General features: G+C 33.9%; 2 protein-coding genes across 3 annotated transcripts; one reads left to right on the forward strand and one right to left on the reverse strand.

Moving 5' to 3' along the window:
• Window positions 1–296: 296 nt before the first annotated feature.
• On the forward strand, window positions 297–3843 carry LOC107643532 (Pentatricopeptide repeat (PPR) superfamily protein). 2 transcript variants are annotated; one of them, XM_016347212.3, is made up of 2 exons: window positions 297–2754; window positions 3044–3843. In XM_016347212.3, the coding sequence occupies exon 1, from the start codon at window positions 346–348 to the stop codon at window positions 2224–2226; it is 1881 nt and encodes a 626-aa protein (XP_016202698.1). In that variant the 5' UTR covers window positions 297–345; the 3' UTR covers window positions 2227–2754; window positions 3044–3843. The 2 variants fall into 2 exon arrangements, with proteins under 2 accessions (XP_016202698.1, XP_088342328.1); XM_088486202.1 differs by having other exon boundaries at window positions 297–458; window positions 491–3843.
• Window positions 2185–5371, reverse strand: LOC107643533 (Cystathionine beta-synthase (CBS) protein). Its single transcript, XM_016347213.3, has 6 exons — window positions 5255–5371; window positions 4536–4712; window positions 3962–4404; window positions 3321–3587; window positions 3070–3242; window positions 2185–2615 (listed from the first exon to the last, which is right to left on the reverse strand). Exons 2-6 carry the CDS (start codon window positions 4702–4704, stop codon window positions 2336–2338), a joined length of 1332 nt encoding a protein of 443 aa, XP_016202699.1. The 5' UTR covers window positions 4705–4712; window positions 5255–5371; the 3' UTR covers window positions 2185–2335.
• Between the last annotated feature and the right edge of the window lie 14461 nt (window positions 5372–19832).

Genomic DNA, 19832 nt, shown 5'->3' on the forward strand with positions numbered 1-19832 from the left:
ACGTTAGTTTTCTTTTTTAATGAATATTTTTATTAGCATTTATAAAATACATGGATACAAACCGTTGTTTTTTTATTTTTCGATCAATAGGATACGAATCGTCTAAAATGAAAATCGGGATCAAAAATGCTATTTGTACATTAAAATTAGCCACTAAGATATTTGTATATAAATATTTGTGTGATTTAATTTATTTTTAATGTTTATTTATATTTTAACATGTATTTTATATTAATAATTGACTTTGATGGCTGATTTTAGTGTACACAAGGATGGCCAGAAAGGGTTTTACTCTTGAAATAATTCAACAAACAAGCCGTTGCTATACTTACGACATTCCATTCCATGACGCGAGACACTATTCTGCTGGCAAAATTGGTTTCAGATGGTTTATACAGAGAAGCTCTCAACCTCTTCTCGAAGCTGCACTCTTGTTCTTCCCACACCCCACTCTCCTTCTTCACATTCCCGCCACTCTTCAAAGCATGTGCCAACCTCTCTTCACCTTCCCACTCTCAAATCCTCCATGCCCATCTCCTCAAAACCGGTTTCCAATCATGCCCTTACGCCTCCACCGCCCTTACCGCTGCCTATGCCTCGAAGGCGATGTTCTTACCCGATGCTCTCAAGGTGTTCGACGAAATGCCGCAACGGAATGTTGCATGTTTCAATGCGGTGCTTTCTGGGCTCTCGCGAAATGGACCTCCAGGGGAGGCTCTGAGGGTGTTCCGGCGAATTGGATTCTGGGCCTTGAGGCCCAGCTCCATCACCGTCTCGTGTTTGCTCTCTGATTGCGGTATGTGGAGCCATGTCGTTCAGGTGCATTGCTTGGCGGTGAAGCTGGGAGTTGAGTTTGATGTTTATGTTGCCACTTCGCTCGTCACTGCGTATTCAAATTGTGGTGATGTTGTTTCTGCGGGTGAGGTGTTTGAGGAAATGCCTCTGAAGAGTGTAGTGAGTTATAACGCTTTTGTTTCTGGGTTGTTGCAAAATGGGGTTCCTCGCTTGGTTTTGGACGTGTTTAAGGACATGATGATGGAGGGGTTTTTAGAGGTTAAACCCAATTCTGTGACTTTGGTGTCTGCGCTCTCTGCTTGTGCTACCTTGTTGTATGCTTGTTTTGGTAGACAGGTTCATGGGCTTGCTTTAAAATTTGCCTCATATGATGAAGTTATGTTGGTTACTGCACTTGTGGACATGTATTCCAAGTGTGGTGGTTGGCGTGCTGCTTTCGATGTCTTCAATGCAGCTGAAAGGAACAATAGGAACTTGATCACTTGGAACTCCATGATTTCTGGGATGATGCTGAATGCACAGTGTGATATGGCTGTTGGTTTATTTGAGAAAATGGCGTCAGAAGGATTGCAAGCCGATTCGGCGACTTGGAACACCATGATCAGTGGATTTGCACAAGAAGGGGGGTGTGTTGAAGCTTTTAAATACTTCAGGGAAATGCAGTCTAATGGGGTGGCTCCATGTTTGAAGACACTTACTAGTCTTTTGTCAGCGTTTGCAGATTCATCTGCATTAGGACATGGAAAAGGGATACATGGGTATGCTATAAGAGGTGATATTGATAGGGATGATTTTCTAGCAACTGCTTTAGTTGACTTGTACATGAAATGTGGCCGTGCTTCTTTGGCACGAGGAGTTTTTGACCGATTTGATACAAAACCAAATGACCCGGCTTTTTGGAATGCAATGATAGGAGGGTATGGAAGAAATGGAGACTATGAATCAGCCTTTGAAATCTTTGATAGAATGCTACTAGAAAAAGTTGAACCAAACAGTGCAACATTAGTTAGTGTCCTATCTTCTTGCAGCCACACAGGTCAGGTAGATAGAGGATTACAAATTTTCAAAATGATGAAAAAACAGTATGGTTTGCTGCCAAAGCCTGAGCATTTTGGTTGCATGGTTGACCTTCTAGGTCGGTCCGGCCGGTTGGACGAAGCTCGAGAATTAGTGCAAGAATTGGTCGAGCCACCTGCATCTGTTTATGATTCTTTGCTTGGTGCATGTAAGAGATACTTGGATTCTGATCTCGGTGAAGAAATGGCTATGAAACTTCTAGATATAGAACCAGAAAAATCAGCTCCTTTGGTGGTCTTGTCTAACATTTATGCTGGATTAGGGAGATGGCACGAGGTCGAAAGGATAAGAGGGATAATCACCAATAAAGGATTGGACAAAATCTCTGGCTTTAGTATGATTGATGTTGCATGAGAATTGCTTATACGATACAAACTTAAAAATCAAATGTTTTTTGTGGAAACATAAAAGAGTGTGCTACATTTAAGAGTGTTCCATCTATTTATTTAAACTTCAATGCAAATCAGTGATTCAACATCTCGTTAGCTGCAAACCCATAGTAATCGTCAAAATGGTAAGATGGTTCATTGATAAAACAAGAGATTACATCTCTCAGAGTGATGACTCCAACCAGTTCTTCCTGCTCATTTACTGCATAAATCCTGTGAATAGACTGAGAAGAAAGTGTATGGATTACACTCCCCAGCGTCGCATCAGGCTTGCATGTTATGGGCCGCGCAATTTTTCCAGTTTCTTGGGTTGCTGCAGCAATTTTGTTCATGAAATCATTCACAGTAAGCTTCCTGAAAGTCAAAATAAAGGGATGGTGAAGACCACTAAGCAATCAGTTTTCAACAAGCTTTTATGATTACCATAAGGAAGAAAGAAAAGAATCATCACATACACTGTACACACTGATGCTCACATGTATATTAGCATTAGGTGATCAATAATATTCAGCCTGGTTAGATTAATATTCATTAAAAACTCATCATCAATTTCTTTTCTTTGGTCAATGAAAATGCTATTGTTTGATAATCTGATTTTGGAGATAACCGAATATACAAGTATTAACTATTTTAAAATATCTATTCCCTCCAAATTCAAAATCTTTATGTTTTTCTCCCGAGTGTTTTATTATTGAAAATGTTGAAACCATTTGCATATTATTTTGGAGATTTTTACAGACTAACTTATATATCTCTTTAATGATTATTATCAACCTTTGCAGGTTCATGGTTTTCTATTCTGTCTTACCTAAAATTGGAGAAAAGCTCGGTCCTCAGCAGCAAGAATCTGATGTCTCTTATGCTTATGTTGCCAACAATTTTCTTCTTTGCCCCCTCGATTACAGGAAGACCACCGATTTGATTATCTCTCATAAGCTTGAAAGCTTCAAGAACCAATTCATTGCTCTGAATGCAAATAACCTGACCAGGAAGAGATATAAAATGATTTTGAACTCTTCACACTGAAGGGAGCTGAAAATTCTGAACAGCTATTATTACCTCTTCAGGAGACATAAACGGGAGTCCGAGAAATGATATAGACCTATCTGCGATGCAGTCAAACCAATCTCTTCCTCTGCAACCTTCAAGTCCTTGAACAACTGCAGACTGAGTAATGAAGTTTACTATATCAGGTTTGCCTGGTTCTATGACGGGTACATTCCTCAGCCTATACTTTGAAAGGAGCAGCAGCACGGTCAACATAACGCTATTTGTTGCAACTGGAACAAAAGGTGCCCATCGATATGATCTAAGTATTGATCGCACCTGAAACCGAAAATCTTTAACATGGAGCTAAGAAAAGGACCTAAGTAAGAAAATATTCCAAATAGAATATGCAGGACCCATGCTGCGGCTGAAACAAAAGGTGCCTGTTGATATGATTGACAAGAAATAGCACTAAATGTCTAACAAACCCAGGAAAAAAAAATGTCTGTACCAAGATAAGAACTTGAAATTAACAAGGAACAATTTATATGAAACAAGCACTCTTGGGTCTTGGTGGGTTTTTATTCCTTTTCTCTTAGGTCTTGTGTTTGTTATATCATTTTCTTGGGATGTTGTAATAATTGCTGCATTCACTTCGAATGTTTGAGTGCTTAAAAACCTCAAGAATCATCGTGTGCCATTAACACGCTTACCGTTGTTGACTTGAATGGTTCTTCTTCCAGTAGTACTTTATAGAAGTCCTCCCCCAGATTAGCAGCAGCTAGGGGAGCATCTTTACCTAGTCCTTTATCTGCAGCTACGCCACCTGCCACAGCAGCTCCCACTGCAGCTGCAGTTAGCCCGGCAATCGCAGCAGGACCTGTCACTCCCAATGCCAGTGCTCCCAGAGTGCCAATAGTTCCGGCGCCAACTCCGGCAGCTGTTGCTGTGCCAGCCGATATGGCAATTGCAGCAAGTTCCGCACTCTCCAACACCCAGAGAATGATAGCTGAATAGTCAATGATGCCAAGATACCTGTTCCTCCAATCTGAACTGGTTCCTGCATTTGGGTCCTTAACTGGAGCTGCTAATATGTTGCTTTCAGACAGAATCTTCACGGCTTCGCCAACCGATGAGTCTGCTGAAATTTCAATCACTACCAAAGTATTCTAAAGGTTACAACTGATTTTGACCATGGAGATCTTGGAATCACATTAAATGCATGCATGCATAGAGTATTAAGGTGATGGTGATAGAATAATGCCTTTGCATAATCAACATCTTTACCTTTTCCTCCAGGAACTTTGGGAAAAGAAGAAACAGGAATTTTTGCAAATGCATCTGTCAATGACTCCTGCAATGTCTCTGGCAATTTCTTCCTGGATTGGATGGTTTCGAAGTAGGTATCAAACTTTGAATCTTTGGTGTTTGGCCTGCACTCCTGTTCTTGCGCCATCTTTTGAACTGAAGCAGCATATTGGTATTAATTCATTCATGTTACAACATTATTGCTATCCTTTTGATTTTGTTAGTTAACAAGGCAAGACTCATGGGATTTTGTTACATTTTCAAGAGCATGAATTATATGATATATTATGAATTTAAGTTTCATTCGTTGTGCTTACCGTATAAAACATCCAACTATATAATCCCATATTAACATAAATACTTACATTTTACACCCTTTTTTCGAAAAAGAAAATATATCAAAATTAATTTACATTATTCATGTTTAGAACTGTACAAAAATATGATTATATACAACCAAATGCCTGCTCTAAACCGTGATGATAAAGCATTTAATATGATGGATCATTCAACTTTGCAAAACCTTAATCACCACATTCTAGTTTTTTGTCACATAGGAGGATGAAATGATTGAGTAAAAATCCTAATTGGCTATTTATATTTGAGTAAAAATCAGCATCCTAATTGCAATTTGAATCATGGGGTTAGAAGATGGTAACATGATTTGAAAGCAGAAAGAGATGAAAAAATTGTAATACCTATCAAGTTTGTGATTTCCAGTGGAATCGGACTTGTGTTTGGAGTGTTAATTATTATTTGTGTGATCTAGAATGGAAAAGCGGTTATGCATGGCTTTTGAATGAGCCTGGAGCTTGGTCGCAATGCCAAGTGTCATGATAGGACGCGTGTCTAACGATAGCGCAACCACTCTATAGTTGCTGTTAATGCTCTCATTCAAGTTCTCAATTACTGTATATTTATTAGTGTTAAACTAGGTAAGTTCCCGCGCGATGCGCGGGTTGTTTTACCAAATATATAACATTTGTGTGTATATTTGTAAAGAGTAAAACACATATTTTTATTATCCTTTATTTTAAAAAATCTAATAAATAAAAGAGGAATGCTAGGATCAGTAATTTTGGTGTTTTGTAATCATTAATTGGTCATCAATAGTATTTTTAATGGTGTGAAATTATATCTAATAGTGAGAAATCACCCACTTTTATTTGATGGTTAAATGCTGGCCAAAAAATACAAAAATTACTGATCTCCTAGACTTTTCCTAAATAAAAAAATATAATTCTAATTTCAATTTAACAAATTATTTTGAAAAACTCTTATGTAATGTATTTTTTAAAAAACGAATTCTATATAATATTTCGCAATGTCAATTTCAAAAAGATAACAAATTGTAGCAACCAATTTATATTTAAACTAACTTAATTTTACGAAAAAATAATGGATAATTTTATTATCCAAATCAACAAATTTATTTGTAAAAACCACGAAAGTAATACCTTTTTCTTTATATAAAAAAACAGAAAAGCTTTGCATACAAGTCATTAGGGCTTGTATGCTTTACAAGTTCATTAAGGAATAACCCAAAAAACGCGCTGCTACACATACGTCCAATACACGCGCTATATAAGATCCCGCGTATATATAACTACCAAATTTAAAAGATTTCTTTCCTTCTTCGTTCTCCTTATTTTCAGATTTGCTCGTTCTTCTTCTCGCGCGTCTTCCCTCCTTCTCGATCGTTCTTTTCCCCTCCTTTCTCACTAGTATGTTCTTCGTCATTTACGTTAGTTCCTCTCTCTGCAACTCCAGCTTCGTTTTCTATTTGATTTGTTGTTTTCTGAAATCAAAATTTGAACTCGTTTTGAAGATTATGGATGATTCAACCTCAGATTGTCAGCTGAATCAGGGTGAAGTGGATTATGAATTTGAATCTAACGAAGTTCCTGAGGTTTGATTTACATAGGATTACTCTGAATTTTGTTGCAGTCATTTGAATAGCATTGTGTGGCTGAATAATTCGTGAACATTGACTGTGAAACTAACACGTTAACATGAATCTGTGGATTGAATGTAATGTATTAGTTTTGGTTAATTATCTAGAATTTATAGCAGACGCTCGGGTGTAGATCAGAACTTTTTAGGTGTATTTTTGCGATAAGTGTGGGTGTATTTATAGTTTATGGCTTTTTCTGTTATGTTAGCTGAGTTGTTGTCGTTCGGGTGTATTATATCAGACATGATTGGGTGTGTTTTTAGTTTTTGACATGGTGTATTCTGCAGCCTGTGTATTTACAGTTTATGGTTTTTTTTGTTATTTTAGTTGAGTTGTTGCGGTTTGGGTGTATTATATCAGCAATGATTGGGTGTATTTTTAGTTTTTGACATGGTGTATTCTACAGCCTCTCTCTGTTGTTGATGACCAGTTTGTTCCGAAGGTTGGAATGACTTTTACCACCATTGAAGATGCTGGAAAATTTTACAGGAACTACGCTAAGGCTGCAGATTTTTCTACAAGAGTTCGGAGCATAAATAGGAAGGGAAACGATATTAAGAATCAATTGATTACATGTAGCAGAGAAGGAAAATGGAAATCTAAAATATCTCCGACCGAGAAGACTAATCCGACAGCCGGTTTAAACTGTCATGCAAGAATTTATATACACACATTGAAGGATGTTGGTGCTTGGATCATTTCAAAGGTTGTGCTGGATCATTCACACCCTTACTGTCCAAGTAAAGCAGAGATGCTCAAACAGCACAGGGAACTAAGCATGTCCATTCGTCGTACAATAGAGAATAACGAGGAGGCCGGTATTAGACCAAGCAAAACTTACCAATCATTTGTTGCGGCTGCCGGGGGTCACCGCAAGTTAAATTTTATTGAAAAGGATGTGAGGAATTACATTACCAGGGAAGTGCGGAATGTTTTCGAACAAGAAGATGCAAAGGAATTCGGGAAATATTTGTTAAGAATGAAAGAGAAGAATCAGAATTTCTTTTTTGAGCTTGAACTCGAGGAGGATCAATCGATTAAGTTGGCTTTTTGGGCCGATGCAAGAAGTAGAGCTGCCTTTGAGTATTTCGGAGATGTTATTTCATTTGACACCACCTACAATACAAACAGGTAAGAAACTGTCCCTGTTTATGATGCTAAATTAATGTATTTTTATGAATCCGCGGCAGAGGTGTATATTGCATGTTTTTGGGTGTATACAAAGCATTTGTTGGGTGTATCTAATGATTTTCCATTCTGCACTATGGTAATTTGTTTCAAGTATAATTTGGTTTGTGGTTCTTTTGTCGGGGTGAATCACCACGGTCAGTCAACACTTCTCGGATGCTCTTTGATGAAAAACGAAGAAATTGAATCATTCAAATGGTTATTTCAATGTTGGCTTCGTTGCATGGGAGGAAATGCTCCGAAAGGGTTTCTCACCGATCAATGCGCATCAATGAAAAGGGCTTTAGAGGCCTGTATGCCAACAACAATTCACCGCTGGTGTATTTGGCACATCATGAAGAAGATTCCAAGCAAATTAAACGGGTACAAGGGACATGCAGAAATTGAACAAGAAATGAGCCAAGTTGTTTGGAACTCTCATAGCAAAGACTCATTTGATAGGAATTGGAATGATTTTCTCCTGAATTTTGGTCTTGTGGACAACAAGTGGCTTTCAGGTAATGTTTGTTTAAAATATGCAGCAGAGGTGTAAATTGCATGTTTTTTGGGGTGTATTCATAGTGTATGTTTGGGTGTATTCTGCAGATCTCTATGAAGACCGTCATATATGGGTTCCAATTTATCTGGATCACCACTTCTGGGCAGGGATGAGAAGCACACAAAGGAGCGAGAGCATGCATTCATTTTTAACAAGTTTATTACCCATAATAGCTCGCTTATTCAATTCGTCAAACAATACGATAATTGCCTCGGAAGCAGGGAGCAAGCAGCGAGAGAATCAGATGCTGCAGATTTTCATACGGTCATACCGTGTGCAACCAAATCCTCCATTGAAGCTCAGTTTCAAGATGTGTACACTCATCAAAAGTTTAGGGAAGTCCAAGCGTAATTCAGAGGAAAGGCGAATTGCATCACTAGATTAACGAATTCTGCTCTAGGCTATTCAGTATATGAGGTTGGAGAACAAGTTTTCAGCTCAATATTCAACAATTTTATGGTTACTTACGACTCAGTAGCAGCTGAGGTAAATGCCAATGTTTATTATTCGAGTCGAGAGGGAGATTGTGCCGTCACGCACTAAGCGTGTTAAGCTTTGAACGAGTAAGCCAAGTGTCACTGAGATATATATTGGAACGATGGAGCAAGAAGGTAAAGAGGCGACACACACACATCAAGAGCAGCCATGATGAGCCACTGTTGGAGCCAAGAAGCAAGAGGTTTGACCAATTGGTTTTTTGTTCGCAAAATATTTGCAAATTTGCATCCGAATCTGAGGAGCTGACTGCAATTCTGCACCATGCGTACGATAACGTCATGGTTGAGATGGAATCATTGAAAGCCAAAAGGAAGGGCACATCTTCTTTATCTCACGAAGACGCCAACTTGGAATCCGTTAACGAGCTTCAAAACCCTCCAAGGATTCGAACAAGAGGACGTCCAAAAAATAGGCTAGGTTTAAAGTTGGACAAACAGATTGCAAATGCCACAAAGAAGAAGAAAACGAAAGCTTTAAACGAGGTAAAAGTGATGTTCTTTAAATACATGGTGATTGAGTTTAATTTTCTCGTTAATAGTTTAGCTAATATGTGAGTTTGTTATATTCAGTTGAACCTCTTTGATGTTGCATCAGTGGTGCATTCAAATTCCAGCCAATATCAAGCACGTGTTATGAATTATCAGTTCAGGGTACCAGCAGCAGCGGATAATTCTTTGGGTGTATAGTTACAGAATATGGGTGTAAAAACACTGTTCGTTTGGGTGTATTTCTGAATTTTCTTGTATTTCACATTTTACATATATATACATATATATACTTCAGAACCTTATTTTTATGTTATAAAATACTGTTTGTTTTTTTTACAACATTTTATGGGTTTTATGTTATAAAATACAGTTTGCATATGGATTGTATTAAGTGTTTAGGGTTCAGGGTTTTAGGGATAAAGCATTAGGGGTGATAGATTTATGGATGTATATTCAACTTTCTTTGGGTGTAAAAAATGGCAGGTTATGGGTGTATATTTTGGTTTGATGTTTTCCTTCATATTATAGTACCTGTAATTCATACACTTTAAATACAGCAGACAGAGTTTAATTATTGAAAGAAATTTCACAATAAACTGCATTATAATTGTCAAATATTTACAACATGTCTTCCATTTGTTACAAACTATATAACATTTACATTAAGTAGTTTCAACATCTTGAGAATCTATCTGACAATATGGACTCAATAACAACGAGGATGGCTTGGACAGTCTGATTGCATTACTTCCCCTAATGGCTTCATCTTTGTCGAGATTCATGTCATGAAATAGAATCCGGGAAGCATATTCTACTCTAAAGTGGTCTACCTCGTCCTACAGTAAAAAAGAATATTCTGTTTAATCAACCATGTTAATTGAGTAATGTAATACATAGTTATTTAGTTTTAAACATATTTACCTGGGGCAAATTGTCCCACTCATACTTCCGCCTCTTAATGTTTGCAGGCTCAAATATCTCAAGCCACCTCAATACGTAGATAGCACAGTCATAGCTGAAAACAGAAAAATAAATTATAAATTACATATAGGAAAGTTTAATTTTTAGAGTGAAAGATTGATACCTTGTCTTTTGGCCCGAGATCTTAAGGTATGGTGCTACAATTTCCCTATCCATGTCCTTTGATTTCAGAGGTGCCCCCAGCATATACTTTAATTCGTGAAATTACGTATCCCTTAAAATACAAAACAGATCAGTAATACATGAATAATTTCAATAAAAGCATACACCCAAAGGAGCTAATAGTTACACCTTATATTAAATAGAAATACACCCAACTATATATATATATATATACAGAACACAGAACCAACTTACAACAAATTTATTCAGCGCAGTTCTCGCATCGGAAGGAGATTTGTTGTGTAATGGGTCGACTATATAAAATTTCCTCTTTCTTGTATCAGCGATCCATAACCACTAATGATGTGAATAGCAAACAGGTGTAAATATCTGAAATATGTTCAGATTGAACACTGTTTTAGTTTATTTGCCATGTAAGTAAAAAATGGTAATAAGTAGTTTTAGAAATGAAAACTTACATAACAATGCGATTTTAATTTTTGAAGGTCCAAGAAGGGTATGAACATTAGGTAGTCTTCCACCCTGAATGGCTTATCGTTTTTAGGCTGTAAGAATATGCCGTCTGGATGATTTGCAAGGGCCATGTTCTGCAAAAATTGTGAACAACCAAATGAATCCAGAAAATACACCCAAACGAATAAACAACTGAAACCCAATTGGACACAGAAAATACACCCAAATGAATAAAGAGAATACACCCTATAAGAAAAAGAATACACCCGAATGTATGAAAAAAATACATCCAAAATTCGTTGAAGCAACCCTTACCACAATATCAAGGGGGAGACAGTATACTTCTTCTTGAAACCTTGGAATATTTTGTTGGTTTATGATGAAACACATGGCAGTGACAATCTAGAAAAAGATGTCGAAATCAATTTTACATCAATCAGCATTGTAGTTAATTTTGGTGATAAAAAACTTAATGTTGTTGTAATATTACCTCAGCTTCTATATGCGATTTAGGCGCGAGTGATGCAAGGTGGAATTTTGACAGAGTGTATCTATCTTGGGCTTGGAGTCTGCAGACATCGTCAAACTCATCAGTTCTCCCATTTGAGTAGGTCTTCACTTGTATAGCCCAATGGTAGCATTTCTGTTTCATGTCAGTAGTATTTAAATTCGGCCTGACAGGAGTTTCAAACTTCTCAAAACTCTCTGTCCCACTCTCCTTTGGAATTGGCGGACTTTTTTCTTTTTTTGTCACCCCACCACTTGCAATTTTATGTACCAGGTCCTCTAACTGTTCCAGCAGTTTTGGGGTTTCTAGAGTTTTTGCCCTGTGTTCATCTTGCATTGACGTTCCCTCCTGCATTGTTGTTTCTTCTTGGCTAGAATCAGTGAAGCCAAGGCTGAATGATGGCATCGGATCCGTTTTAGAAACGTATGATGCTGTCCGTGCCATCATCATCAACGCAGCAGCGTCTTCTGGGGCTGGATTACTGCGTGATTATGTATAACATATTATAACAATAAGAATATACAAATGATAACTAAAACATTGATTTTACTCTGATGAACTTACGTTTTAGATGGAGCTGGGGGAAGTGTGGGTGTGCTTTTTTCAAGTTGTTGGGGGGTTCAGGAGTGCTGCACGACACATAAAATTAATCATGACATAAAAAAAACTATTCAGGGGTAATATACACCCAAACTGTAATCCAATATACACCCAAACTGTAACCCAATATACACCCATACATTGATTTTACTCTAATGAACTTACATTTTAGATGGAGCTGGGGGAAGTGTGGGTGTGCTTTCTTCAAGTTGTTGGGGGGGGGGTTCAGGAGTGCTGCACGGCACATAAAATTAATCATGACATAAAAAAACTATTTAGGGGCAATATACACCCAAACTGTAACCCAATATACACCGAAACTGTAACCCAATATACACCCATACTGTAATAAAATATACACCCAATACTATTTCTTACGTTTTTGTAGGTCCTTCAATTTGTAGTAGAGGGGTTGGTTCATATTCTGTCTCAGTTGTTTCTTGAAATTCTGGCACAGTGGTTGTTTGGGATACTGGTAGACAAACTTGAATCGGAACTCTAAACAAGAAGAAAAATGAAAGGTTAACAATGGCTTTGAAAATAAAAAGGTTATAAGGTTGAAATATTCTTGAAAAACTCACATTGCAAGACCTTCGAACGGTGTCTCTTCCCTCACAACCATCATATTCGAATCAGCCGGCTCACTGGCTGACTCTTCAACCAGACTCAACCTAAAATACACCCAAAGAAAGTCAAAAATATACCCGAACAATTCATAAGAAAGACAGGCTTTGTTTTTTGAGAACTTACATACTTGCAGTTTTTGCTTTTTTTTCCTGCCTTTTTTTTCTCAAATAAAACAATAAAGGGCTTTTTTTTCTAAAAAAAATATATACAGAATTAGAAGTAGAAGGTAATAAAAGAACAAAAGTAACGGTTATTTGAAACAGAAATTACATGCTCTCTGCCGGTCTGTTTACACTGCTTTGTTCTGTGAGTCCTTGAGAGGAAGGATCATCACTTCCCAAGTTTACGTCCGGTAGTCTAAATAGATTTCATGTTATTCAAACAAAATATCATACAATTAAATCATGATAACAAGATTTTATTAAATAAAGCTTCTTACGTTTCAGAGGGGACATAGTGACCTTCCGTCGATCGCAGGTCAGCTTCCTTCTCCCTGCGAAACAAGAAACAATTATTAGCAAAGAAAACACCCTAAAATCTGAAATATACACCCCAACAAGACATACCCCTGTGCAGCAGAATTTTCATTGTTTTCCCTTAACAATTCATCTAGATCTTCACTTCCTATTTCATATCTGTCACTACATTCATAAAAGAAGATGTTAACAAAAATAATCTTGATGATAGACGGTAATATAGCTTACAAAGTACTGTACCCATGATAGGATTGATCTTCTTCAGGAGATGAATGCTCAACAACAACCTTTTTCTTTTTGGATTGTGTCCTGGGTGGAAAAAATAATTATGAATCAGAAATAAAAAATTAATTTTATCACAAAATATTATCCAAAGAAGTGCTTACTTTTTTGGTGTTTTTTGTGTCTTTTTCTTTTTTTTTTTTTGCTTCTTCACCGATGATGATTCTTCGCTTCTATAAGTTAATAAGAGACACTCTATTAATACATGAAACCTTGACAACAAAGGCAAAAGAAAGGAGTAATAATTTCAGAACATTACTCATCAGTTGATTCGGATTCGGAATCAGAATCCTCTTGACTCTTCTTTCTTTTTTTGGAGTCCATTCTGGAATGCAAACAATCATTATTTAAAACATACTAAAGATATAAAATACACCCAAATGAATGCACAAGATACACCCAACATAATAAATAAAATACACCCAACTTAATAAACAAAATAAACCCAACTGGATAAACAACATACACCCAACTTGATAAACAAAATACACCCAACTTTATAAAGAAAATACACCTAAGTATGGTACTTACTTTTTTCCTTTTTTGCTGGGTTCTTTTCTTGGTGAATCCTCTAAGTCTTCTCGAGTCTCAAACTCAGAGGTAGAACTGTCACTATCAGTTGTTTCTGTCTCCGAAGACGATGTTGAACTTGCCTTCCTTTTTTTGTTTTTTTTTCTTGTTTTTTTTTTCTTTTCTCTCTATTTTTTTTTTCATTTTTTCTCTTGTTTCCGCCATTTTTACAATCCCCTGAAACATTAGAAATTTTAGTTATCAGCATTCAGGTAAATAAAATACACCCAACATATTATGATGACTTACCATATTTTTCTCTATTTCCGCCCTCATTCTTTCGACCAACTGCTCCTTACTCCAGTTGGCAATCCATGGTTTTTGAGGTCTTTCTGCCCTTTTCTTGTCTTTATTTTTAGAAAGATGAAAGTAAATTATCATCAAGGCAAAGAGGCAGCCATCAATTGCCTTTTTCTTTTCCTTCTTGTAATCAGTTATGCCCTTGATGATAAAACTCAAAACATGCACTCCCCAATTTCGCTCTGTTATGGTGTCCACTCAAAAATTGGGGTCAGGTGCACAGGTGAGATTTTGTTTATTGTCGTTGGTAAAAGGAATGCCATTTGTATATAGAGGATGAAAATCATCTTGAATATTAGGCGATCCTGTTCGTTACCAACGCTAATATCCATCATCTCATCTGTAAGACTTTTGAGGGTCTTACCCTGGAATCTTCTAAAAATTTCTTTATCATCCTCAGAAAGTTTCTTATAATTGACCTTCTGAGGAAATATATCTCCTACAAAAAGGAAAAAAACATAGTGTGAAAATCAGTTCAAATACACCCAAGCATCAATTTAAATACACCCAAGCATCACTTAATATACACCTATAATTTTTAGCGAGTTACCTGATGCATTGATGCCAAGCGCATCACCTATTGTTTTTGGTCTTATTTTAAAAGAACCGTATCCGGTTTCCAGTCTGTTCTCCCCTAATTTGAAGTTGTTAGCCAACTCCCTTAACAGTTGGTGATTCACCCTTAGTGGCGGGATGTGCATCAAGCCACCGAATCCCAAATCCCTCACAATCGTTTTCTTCTCCTCACTCATGTTTATGAATTTCTCATTTAACAGATATGTTGCACACTTAAGGTCTTTGGTTTGCTGTAAACAAAAACAAAATTATAGTCAGATATATTTCTATTATATAAAACTGATTTCATCTAAGACAAATATTTGTTCTTACATTTTTTCCAGCTTGGTTTCTCGCTGCCATTTTTTCTGAAATGAAAAATACACCCATAGACATCAGTAAGATACACCCATAGATATGAGTCAGTTACACCCATAGATATGATTCAGATACACTCATATATATCAGTCAGATATCACTCAAACATGCATTAATTTACAAGGTCAAGCAACATTACAAGGTCAAGGAATATACACCCATGGACAAGCAAATATAAGAACAGTTACAACTGTTGACTATTACAATATATCAGTTTAGCCATATACACCCAACAATTTATGCCATATACATTCAACAAATTACTCCATATACACCCACCAAACTACGGAATATACCCCCAAAAATCAGTTACCAGTAGAACTAGAACAACAAGAACAGTGATACATAGAAGAACTACGTAGAACAGTGTAACATAGAACTAAGAATAACAGTAAAACCTAGAACAAGTAGAATATTATTAACTGTAAAATGAGACGTAGAACAAGAAGAACAGTAAAAGTACAACAACGTAGAAGAACAGTAAAACTTAGTTCTTCGATTTCGAAATGTGGAATGTATACAGGATGACTAAAATAGTAACGTAACGTACCTTTAGTATTATAACTTCGTTTTTTCTGGAGATTCTCGATCAAGAGTTCTATGTTGTGTTGATGAAATTTTCGAATCTGAGTGACGAGTTGTATATCTTCGCTTTCGAATGTTGCTTGAAAATGGAACTGTTGAGTTTTCTTTGAATGGCTTTGAGAAGTGGAAGAGTGCGCCAGTAAGGAGCGGTTTACGCGAAGTGCAACCATTTGGGTAGAGCGCGTGTAAATGACGCTCCATTCAATGTTATTCACTCCGTGTGTGGAAGGATTGTGGGCTGGAGGCTTGTATCACTTGTAAGGCCTTTTTGCTTGTATGTATAGCAGGCCCGATAAAATTATTAGAATTAATGTAAAAAAACATAAATATATTTTTGACTTCCTATTTTATTAGTGTTTATATATGTTTAGTTAAAATCTATTAATCATGTTAATTTTCTATTAAGTTTACAAAGATAAATGCCATTTATAAAAAATATTAAATTTATCTATGCTATAATGTCATCCACGAAATTTTTAAAATTCTAAAAATTGGTTTATAATTAAATTCAAAACACATTAAATAAAAGACAAAAAATTGAGTTAAACATGGCGCACAATTTATATAATTACATAAATCTGTTGTGAGTTGGGTCTTGTACTAAATTTTAAGGTATATACTTAAAGTATAAAATTAGAATACATCAATTCTTTACTAACACATGAATAACTTTTGTAAATTATAATGGTAAATAAACAATGATTTGTAGTTTTATGTATATTAATATTTGATATTAGGTAATGACAATTTTGATTTTATTCTACTCTAAATATCAAAATAAAACATCAAACAATAAAAAAATAAGTGTAACATAAAAATAAATTATCATATGTATGACCATTTTAAATTCATATTATATTTTGTAAGAGAATTAAGCTAAATGTAGTAAATTAAATAAGTTTAGAGAAAAAGATACTATAGTTATTTCATTAGTTTCATCGGAATCGTAAAAAATATAAACATAATGCTAAATTACATTAATTAAGTCATTACCATAAATTAACTAATGATAACAATTTAAAATAAAAAAATTATTAAACAAACTAAAAATTTATATTTTAAGTGATTCTCTTTATCTAACTAATATAAAAGGAAAAATGTGAAAATTTTATATAATTTAGTAATCAAATATTTATTAAAGAAAATATTTGATGAGATTGCAAAATTATTTCAATAATACTCAAATACAATTTATTTTCTCCTTTTGCGCTTAACAAAACGATACAATCTCAAAAATCATATTTAAATTATATTGTAAAATAATATTTAAATTATTATGATATTATCTGTCATGATAACAGTTAAGACTGTTTTATTTATTTGTTTAATTTTTTCATAAAAAAATTATACAATACCTAACAATAAAAAGACAAATACTTCTTACAAAAATAATAGTAATATACACCACTATCATCAATTACACAAATCTTAAAATTAAAAAAAAAACTATATATAAAGTTTATTAATAACCAAAAAATAATAATTATAAGAAAAATAATGAATGAATGAAAAGTAAAAAATTTTGTTATGATTCAATTTTTACATGTCTCTTGAATCTTTCTGCCTATTTAACAGAATTAACAAAAAAAATCATATACTCAAATTACCTAAGAGACTAATTATATACTTTAATTTAAATCTTTTATAATAAAAAAATGCATATTAATCATTCTATGTATCATTTTATTTTAATCATTAAATTTTTACAACTGCTATATAGAAAATCATCAAATCACATTCTTAGGACACTTATATTTTCCTAGTTTTAAGATCCAATATCAAAATAAATTGAAAAAATAAAATAAATAAAATATTAGTTAAATAAATTTTTAAATGCCAATAAAGCTTCTTAGAGTTCACATCAATAACCAAATAATATTAGTTCTTCTATAGTCTACAATACCACTCCTATTATGTGCAGATTGTGTACTCATTCAATAATAGTTTATGTTTTACATTTAATTCGAAATAAAATAAATAAATTTATATTTCAACTGGAATCCAAGTTATTATCTACAACTATTCATTAAATGCAAGTAAATTTTATAAAAAATATAATTTTTTTTGGCTCTCTCTTCTATTAGTACTATACTAATATCTTTCTAGTTTTAAGATGCAATATCAAAATAAATTAAAAATATAAAATAAATAAAGTATTAGTTAAATAAAATTTTAAATGCCAATAAAGTTTCTTAGAATTTACATCCGCACCCAAATAATATTGTTCTTCTATAGTGTAGAATACTACTCCTATTATGTACAAATTGTGTACTCATTCAATAATAATTTATGTTTTACATTTAATTCTAAATAAAAAAATAAATTTATATTTCAACTGAACCCAAATATGTTAACTATTCATTGAATGCAAGTAAATTTTATAAAAAATATAATCTTTTCTTGGCTCTCTCTTCTATTAGTACTATACTAATATCATTCTAGTTTTAAGATACAATATCAAAATAAATTGAAGATATAAAGTAAATAAAATATTAGTTAAATAAACTTTTAAATATCAATAAAGTTTCTTAGAATTTACATCCGTATCCAAATAATATTATTCTTCTATAGTGTAAAATACTACTTCTATTATGTGTATATTGTGTACTCATTCAATAGTAGTTTATGTTTTACATTGAATAAGAAAAAAGTAAATTTATATTTCAACTGAAACCCAAATATATTACTATATACAACTATTCATTGAATGCAAGTAAATTTTATAAAAAAATATCATCTCTTCTTGGCTCTCTTTTCTATTAGTACTATACTAATAATTTTTTACAAATCTTATAGATTCACATAGCACATAGCTAGACATCTAATCACAAATTTAATGAAATATAACAATCAACTAAACAAAATAAATATGAAATAATGAAATATTGAACTGAAATAACATGCAAAATCATTTGAAGGAGTAACTATTTTCCACCACGCACTCTGACATGGAAACCTCCCGTATGCACTACTGCTTCAGCATCCATTTCTAGTATCCATGAAAAAAGGAAGGAAGGAAATTAATGGTTCAAAATGAAACGTTGTAATTAATTCTTCCTCAAAGTTCACATAGATAAATACACAAACTTCTTATGAGCAAATAGTTTATCACAGATTAATAGTTATGGAATAGTTGCACACATATATTGCAAAGAGAAAAGGAAAATTTTAACAATGACTTTGGAATTTGAAGTAAGCATAGGAAGGTAGTTGTTGAATTAGTTTAAACCTTGAAACAAAAAAAGCAACAATTTTCTTAATTGAAATAAAACAATTACCAAGTATAGCAGAAATTCAAAATCTTATGCATAGGCAACAATGTTAAAGAATATAAGAAAAATGATGCCTAGAATCATGTAAGAAATTATGACTTTAATAACAAATATATTCTAGAACAAAAATATTAAATTGATGAGTGAAAAGAAATCATGTATATTTTTCTTCACATCCTTGACTTCTTATATTACATAGATTTTAAGAGTGAAAAAAATCAATCAAATAAATAAGCAGTAAAGAGAACAGAACCTAAAACAAATCCAAATCAAGAGAGAATAATACAGTTATTATGAACCATATAATGGCACTTCGTATCCCAAAAATGAAAACTCAATAGTCACACTAAAACTAAAGTTTGGCAACCGTTTTTTTAATTTCTTTCATCACCATTTTTGGCGGATCCCAATATAAGTATTCAAGGAAAGGTAATTACATTACATCACAAAAAAGGTAAATATCTAGATCATGGATTAATTCAAATCATTATAAACCATATATAATAAGGAATGTTATGTTGGCATAAGGATATTTAAATAGTGAAATTCGAAATGAAGCACATTTCAATCAAATATCCTTTATTTTTCTTGATATTTAAGGATAGTAGTTGATAATAAAAAGAAAAAAAATACATATAGATAGATGATCATACTTTATCTTCAGTCATTACATGTAAATTAATAATACTCATTTCTCTCCTGCTTTTCATTCCCTCATATTGTAATTCCTTGAAATATCTGAATTTCAAATTTAATTCAAAGATTCAAGAATACTAAAAATTAGAATCCATGAAAAAAATTGGTGAAACTGTGGTTGTTGATGATAGATAATTTATATTGGACTAAGAACACAATTAAAAAATAAGGATGTTTAGTAGTGTATCTCAAGGAGTAAGAATG

Source organism: Arachis ipaensis, chromosome B5, assembly GCF_059453495.1.
Source record: "Arachis ipaensis isolate K30076 ecotype BB chromosome B5, ASM5945349v1, whole genome shotgun sequence".
NCBI classification, from domain to species: Eukaryota; Viridiplantae; Streptophyta; class Magnoliopsida; order Fabales; family Fabaceae; genus Arachis; species Arachis ipaensis.

What these genes read in the sequence shown, in the direction of transcription:
- LOC107643532 (XM_016347212.3), top strand. Translation starts at nt 346, where the DNA reads ATGACGCGAGACACTATTCTGCTGGCAAAATTGGTTTCAGATGGTTTA.
- LOC107643533 (XM_016347213.3), bottom strand. Translation starts at nt 4,704, where the DNA reads ATGGCGCAAGAACAGGAGTGCAGGCCAAACACCAAAGATTCAAAGTTT. An exon ending in AACCATTCAAGTCAACAACG is followed by an intron (nt 3,588 to 3,961) that starts GTAAGCGTGTTA and finishes TTTCGGTTTCAG; the next exon opens with GTGCGATCAATACTTAGATC. An exon ending in CGTTTATGTCTCCTGAAGAG is followed by an intron (nt 3,243 to 3,320) that starts GTAATAATAGCT and finishes CTTCCTGGTCAG; the next exon opens with GTTATTTGCATTCAGAGCAA.